At 41.3% G+C, this 7,201-nt stretch overlaps 1 protein-coding gene across 1 annotated transcript; it reads right to left on the bottom strand.

Annotated features, from left to right (window-relative positions):
* Window positions 1-765: 765 nt before the first annotated feature.
* On the bottom strand, window positions 766-6,845 carry LOC119324494 (cycloeucalenol cycloisomerase-like). Its single transcript, XM_037598285.1, has 9 exons — window positions 6,735-6,845; window positions 6,068-6,216; window positions 5,817-5,986; window positions 5,549-5,632; window positions 4,767-4,808; window positions 4,170-4,280; window positions 3,048-3,239; window positions 1,746-1,843; window positions 766-1,229 (listed from the first exon to the last, which is right to left on the bottom strand). The coding sequence occupies exons 2-9, from the start codon at window positions 6,072-6,074 to the stop codon at window positions 1,040-1,042; spliced, it is 894 nt and encodes a 297-aa protein (XP_037454182.1). The 5' UTR covers window positions 6,075-6,216; window positions 6,735-6,845; the 3' UTR covers window positions 766-1,039.
* Window positions 6,846-7,201: the final 356 nt, after the last annotated feature.

Here is a 7,201-nt window from a genome sequence, read left to right as displayed (position 1 = left end):
AACAGAATATGATCATGATCTGCGCCAGGGATTTTCGGCTTTCAAAACGTCATTTTCTCAGCCCTCAAACTGGTTTTGAAGGTTGAGTTTTTGAGGGCTCTCTTAGACATGCTCTTAAAAATAAGTTATCTCTCCCAAGCTTAAAATATAAGTTGACCCTAAATTTGATGAGTGTCAAAAAACGTCTTACATTATGGGACGGATGGAGTAGTATAGAAGCTCCAATAAATGAAAGAGGCAACTTATGAAAAATGCTGGGAAACATGCGGCTTATTTTTTAAGCTGCCAAAAGAACGAAACATAAATTGTCTGAAACAACCATTAACCTAAAATGGTAGTTTCCTTATCAAAAAATAGTTTCACCTGGTACATTGTTGTTGACGTTTTGGAAGTGGTAGTCCTGTGGAATCAAAACCCCAATTATGATTGTTTTTCTCAATACTCATCCTAAACTGATGGGGTAGAGGAACCTAGGTCCTAGGGCCGCGCAACCTGCAACTCTACACTAACTGGTCCTGATCATTGCGCTCCTACCAACTCGGTCAATCTGAAATGAGAACTGTAACCATTGTTCCTGGTTTCTTCGATAGTCATGTGGATGTTCTGATCTTCGATCCAAACGGACACGCACGGATCAAATGCGTCAGAGTTAACCTTAGACATGCATGCCCCAAACACCGAGAAGGGTACAGTCGAGCCGCACTCAGACCATGGTGCATCAAGAACCATTTTCTGGTTTTCTCAAAGAAAAAAAAAAGAATCCCTTTCTGGTTGACATCAAATCTTCATTGCCTCAACCTTACTCAAGATGGTTTCTAAGATCAGGCTGAACTTACAAATTACCAGTTCGCTATTCGCACAAAGCAAATACAACATGCAGACAATAAATCGATCCATTAATCAGCAAGAACCACGCCTTGACGGTGCAATTCTCATCCCTCCAACGGAGAGGCGAACATTCTTGATTCTTGAAGAACACCGGCACTGGCGGAGGGTCAGCGGTACACATGGGAACAGAAGAATCCACATCGTTCCTGGACTAGACGCTTTCATTCTGCGCATGAAACCATGCTAGCCCCGGCTGGGCGCACCGTCTTGATTCGGGGATGGGCACGATTGGCCCCAGAAATATGCGCCATAAATCAAGTATTATCGTGACGAGCATCGCTGCGCCCAGAGCGTCGACGGCTACCCTGGAAAGGGCCCACTTCTCTGCTTTTTCGTCGATCCTGAATGCCAAATAAGAGTTGCACAGAGTTGAATATGGATAATGAGATTGACAACTACTCCCTCCGTCCGAAAATACTTGTCCTAGAAATGAATAAAATGAATGTATCTATAACTAAAATTAAGTCTAGATACAACCATTTCTAGGACAAGTATTTCTGGACGGAGGGAGTAGTAGGAAAGAGAAAACAGTGAGAGGCCTATCCACCCAGCTGCGATGATGTGAGCGAAAGTAAGTTGTTGGAATTTAGAACTATGCTTATTATTTTGGGTATTCAAGCTAGCGATGTTTAAGATAGCCAGCTCGAGAAAAGTAAATGTTTTCGCAAGCATTGACTGAGTTCAGAACCAGATATTGCTGTTTAAGAATGAGCTTGATAGATGAAGTCATAGCAGATGGAGGAGCAAAGGAGAATATTCTCCCTGTGCATAGCTGATAGATCAACAATATGAAATAGAGCAAAGATGACATTATCGATGAAACCAGTTGTACACGTCTAAATTCAGACAACTTTTACCTTGAGAACATCGGAAAGCTGACGAGGAAGTATATTGCATAAAACAATGATCCAACTTTGTACATTATGTCCCGATCGACGAATTCGTAATATGGAAACTGCAAGGTCAATTTCAACATCAGGAATGTAGTATCTTGGGGAGCAGAAAGGGAAGACTTCATTCACAAATAAAAAAAAGGATGCAGAAGCGGAAAGATCTTAGTATAATAAGCAAAGAAACATTTAGCTTTCTGGATAGCATCACTGAAAAGTGAAAACAACATCAATTGTATGTACATCACAAATAATGACATACTGTGGCTGTGTATAACATAACTTCATAATACAGTGTTATGTGCCACAAAATAGTTGCAGCATGGGGGTAGAATGTTTTGCCTTTTTATTTTTTCCAAAAGTACCTTACGAAATTCTGATGCATGGAAAATAAACAAGACCGACAGAAAAACCTCTGCTTACACCAAAAATGTAAACACTACAGCATTAAATTCGTGAGACATAAGGTAAATGAATCTTAGTCAAATACGGAGTAGATGATAAAATTTACATTAGGAACTAAGGATTTCTCCAAGTCAAGCAACCAAAATATGAAGCAGTAATTTCCTCAAAATATTAAGTGACAATAACCAGGCGCTGTTTTAAATATTATTTACATATGACATCTGTTTTGTATGTAAAGTATAAGTATTTGATTATATTTACCTAATTGTTATTTTATTCTTCCGAGTGCACCAGAGAATTGATTGCAGGCTCACAATGCCCGCACAATGAACAGTAGAACGTGTGTCGAAAGCATTGTACAAGCTACTAGTGATTTATATGTTAATGGACAATACAAATTTGATATAACCTACTCCCTCCGATCCAAAATAAGTCTCCCAGTTTTGAACTAAGGTCAACCTTAGTTCAAAACTGCGACACTTATTATGGACCGGACGGAGTAGTAGTTAGCAAAAAGATTAAGAGATATCAAGGATTGCCTAGAAGTTCTTATCCACAATTGCCCATAACTAGAGATTCAAAACAGGCATTGGCTGCATGTTCTCTGGTATCTACCTAGTCCAGCAGGATACATTGTTAGAATAGATGGGTTCTGTGCAATTGAGCCACATGAGAAACACATACAAAAAGTAATAACAGATTGGATTCAATCAAAATAGTTTGTACTCTAGAACTAAGGCACAAAATATTGATGATTGCCACTGTAAGCAAGCAGATGAAAGTTAAATATTAGTAGATTGGGGAGAAAAAATCTCATAGTATTCATAGCACCCTATCCATGAAGAAATATATGCGGGAACATACATTTGCAATGGCTAGGGTCTCCAAGTATGCAATGAAGTATGAGAGTGCTAAAATCCATGCCGCTTCAAACAACCACCGAATAGACTGTGGCAGGTGAGCTGTAGAGTGACGTAATCTACGAAGTGTCATATTCGATGCCATGTGATAAAACAAGAAGCAGGCATGAGTTAGGAGAAATGTTGTATGGGGTACCTGAAACATGAAAAAAGAAAATCATTAAGCATTGCAAACAAATAAGTAGAATTAGTGTAGCACATTTGAATAACTAGTTACTATCCCACAGATGAACTACAAACAGAATTGCAACAGATGTGTATCTGGTTTGTGTCAATAATGTACACAACGGGACGGAAACTATGTAGCAACCAAACAAAGTTTTAAATCAAAATTAAAAAAATAAATATAAAATCTGAATTGATGAATGATACCGTCAGTGTATGGTACTCAACTAATATGCACAAACATCAACCGGAAAATACACAGGAGCTCTCGGGTGCTCCACACCCCTATACGAAAAATATTCGTAAAAAATTCCCAGAAAATCAAAAAAATCTAAATTTTCGGGATGTCAAACCTGGTCCCCCAATCTACTTCCGTGCGAAATTTCGTGAAAAAATACCCAAAAACGCACCCGTGGCGAAGGAATTACTGCCCGGAAAAAAATGTACACAAACAGTGTTTTGCTATACATAGGAAATTTTGTCTTTTTACCGCGAATACGTTTCCTGGTATTTTTTTCACCAAACCTCATAAGGGAGTACATCGGTAACACACGTTTGATATTCCAAAACCCCAGATTTTTTTTCAAATTTCTCGGTATTTTTTTTCCTGGTATTGTACATATAGGGGTGCGGAGCACCCGAGAGCTCTAAATCCTCGTCCAACATCAACCCTGCTATTAACCCCTAATTTGCAGAAGAGAATTGATGGAAGGGAATATATGAAGTGGGAATAAAGCAATGAAATGAGACAATTTCCTAGTTTCCTTAGCATTGAGCCATTGATTGACTTTATAAGTTTAGTATTCCACAAAAAGATTTTATAAGTTTAGTAAGTAAAAAGGACATGTGTAGCACTCGGTGAAATTTCTCCACCCATCCATCCCTTGTGTGAAGATCTTACATTATTCATCCTCCATGAAGGAAAAGTATAGGATGCGCCAAGAACTGTGAAAAAGTAATGTGTCCAAAAGTAGTTGCCGACATAACTGAAAATTATAATCCAAACATTAGCCTGCAATTGAAAGATGTATCGTGGATTTAGCAAACAGTTCCAAAGAGATAATATGAGAAAATGCATTACCAAATAAAACTAAGCCCATAGACAATGAGAAGTAATACTCATTATACCTTTATTAGTAGTTTAGCAACAAAGCAAGTACTGTCATAACTGAAGAATATATATCACTAGTGTTTGTTCAGACAGGGTAATTTGCTGAGTTTATACTACAAAAGCTTTCATGTGCGTACAAAAGCTTTCATGAGTGTCACTTGACAAAAATATGGTAAACATTTGATACATCAACTGTTATAAAACCACTTCTAAATTTCTGCGGGTCCAAGTTATATCTGAGTAAGGTATAATTGTGGTGAAAAATATAATCCTGAATCAAATCCATATATCAGAATCATACTACATACAACTGTGGGATTTTCCAGGACTGTGTCCATTTCTGGAACTCAAATTGGCTTACAAAAGATCCACACTGAAAATACATACCTTGACCCAGTAACGATCTTTTAAACTTCTAATACTATCTGCCTGAAATGAAAAAAAAAATGAAGTTAACTTTCAAATATATGACACCAGTATACAAGAGTAACATAATAATTAATAAGCTCGTAATTTTATCCTTTATGGGCCAAATTAAAAAAGATGTAGTTTAGGATCGAAAATAGGAAGACAAATCAAAAGGGAAAAGATGCAATGCAAAACTGAAGCTCAAATAAGAGAGCTGCAAGAGAGAGGAGCCCATCCTTATGGAGAGAAGCTGACTTGCTGAGGCAACCCTCTCCTCCCATCCCTGCTCTTTCAGTTCTTTCCCCACTTTTATAGTTTTTGTCATGTGTTCGTTCAGCATTTAATATTTGCATACACGCCCTTACTCTCGTTATTAATTTTTTATTTACTGCAACACTGATGGATTCCTTTGTGTAGGCCAGAGAAACTGCTGCTATGGTTGGAAACATGAATTGCCCGCTGATCCAAAACACCAGAGTGCTAGTAGATTCTCAACATAAAATGTTTTCTCAACTCTGGTTGTCATCTTAATTGCAACGAAATGTTAATGTCTATGTTTATATGCATATAATGTTTCTCAATTCTCACTTAACGGCAGACACCTGAATTTAGTGAAACAGTAATACTGCTGCGCAAATACTGCCCTTTTTGCTACGAAGAGTAGTCATGAGCATTGAGCACCCTCTGAAGACTGAATATCACATTGAACAGATCTTCCGAACTTGATCTGACGAGAGAGTAGGAAGAGCATGCCAAATTACCTTTCCTACGAAGAGCAGAGGGATGACAAAAGCAGGCACGGTTGACACCAATCCAAGAACTAAATATTCCAGCTCCGTGAAACTCTGCACATCGCAACAAAAAATACAAGAATGATTAAGAGGAAGAAAAATGTAAATCCAATCGGCACAAAACATATTGCCAAGATCAAATCTTTCTCTTAGAATCCCATATTCCTTTTAGGATCCACCAAAATGCTCCCAAGATGAGATAGACCCACCAACAGGTGACGGCGGCTAGTACTAGTACCTCGTAGAGCTTGAAGGGGACGACGACGCCGAGGCAGAGCGTGAGCCAGAAGGGCGTGTATAGCAGGAAGAACTTCTCCCCCCACCTCTTGCTCCCGTCAGCCGCCAGCCATGAGTTCTTTCCGGCCGCGCCACCTCCACCCCGCTTCGCCGCCACCTGCCGCCGGACAGCTGCAAGGGCAGACGGCTCCTCCAGTTAGGTGGGGAGACACGTGGAAGGACACCATTGGGCGTGGCAGGCGCGGGGCTCACCTGCCATCGCTCGATCCCGCTGTCAGCAGCCCCTCCTCCTCTCAGTCGCCAGTGTTGTCCCTGCTTGCGGTTCAGCGGAGGAAATTCAGTTCGGGGTAGTGTGTGTGCCCTCGACTGATGCCCCGACCAAGGGAATTTGCACACGATTGCTACAACATATGATCAACAAAATTAGATCTGAGCACAATAGCTACAAGATACTCCCTCGGTCCCAAAATAAGCGTCTTAACTTTAGTACAACTTTGTGCTAAAGTTAGTACAGAGTACTCATTTTGGGACGGAGGGAGTATGAAAGAGAAACATCTACTGTGCTCATTCTTACCACTTAAACAACATAATCAGAAGAGAATAGAGGAATACAAATCAATAGCAATGGCAATCTTCATGCATTTGAGGTATAAAGAAAATTATGGAACGAATTAGGCTCTCTGTACAGAAGATAAAGCAGTTCACAAAACAAAATACTCGTAATCTAATTAGCCATAAAAAGCTCTCTGTACAAGATAAAACAATTCACAAGCTAGGGTTCGTCACGACAGGACGGACGAGGGACGAGGCAGGAAGAATGGGGGGAGGGGGTTAGGGGAAGGAAGGGAGGAGGGAGAAGGAGGTGAAGGAGGGGATGAGGAGGGCGGACGGGGAGGGGGAATAAGGGTGGAGGTGCTACCTTTCACGGCGGGGACGCCGTGCTACCTCTGGCGGCGGCGAGGTCGAGCAGCAGGGGAGGAGCAGGGGCGAGATAGACCGGAAGATCTTGGGCGGCGAGATCGGGTCGTGGGCCGCGGTTTTTTTTTAAAAACTCGCGGGGGATTTGCTGGGGTTTTCCAACGGCAAGTTTTAGAGCATGGTTAGTGAGTTGATGGCTATAAGGAATCGTCATATGTCATATATAGTCATTATCTATATGCACTCATATAATCTCCATCTCTCTTCCAATCTAGAACTACCTGGCATACGTCCTCGCTCGAGGGGCGCTCACCCCGGCCCGTCCTGCCGAAGGCCTCATGCACGGCGGACACCTTGGCCATCGAGGTTGCGGGGGCGCCATCGAGGCTAAGTAAAAGCCTCCTGAGGTCGGCGGCGGCGGTGGCGGCGGCCTTCCTTGGAGGTGTACGCCTCCTGGACTGCCCGGTA

Source organism: Triticum dicoccoides, chromosome 6B (genome assembly GCF_002162155.2).
Source record: "Triticum dicoccoides isolate Atlit2015 ecotype Zavitan chromosome 6B, WEW_v2.0, whole genome shotgun sequence".
Lineage (NCBI taxonomy): Eukaryota > Viridiplantae > Streptophyta > Magnoliopsida > Poales > Poaceae > Triticum > Triticum dicoccoides.
This window is presented reverse-complemented; position numbering and strand designations above follow the sequence as displayed.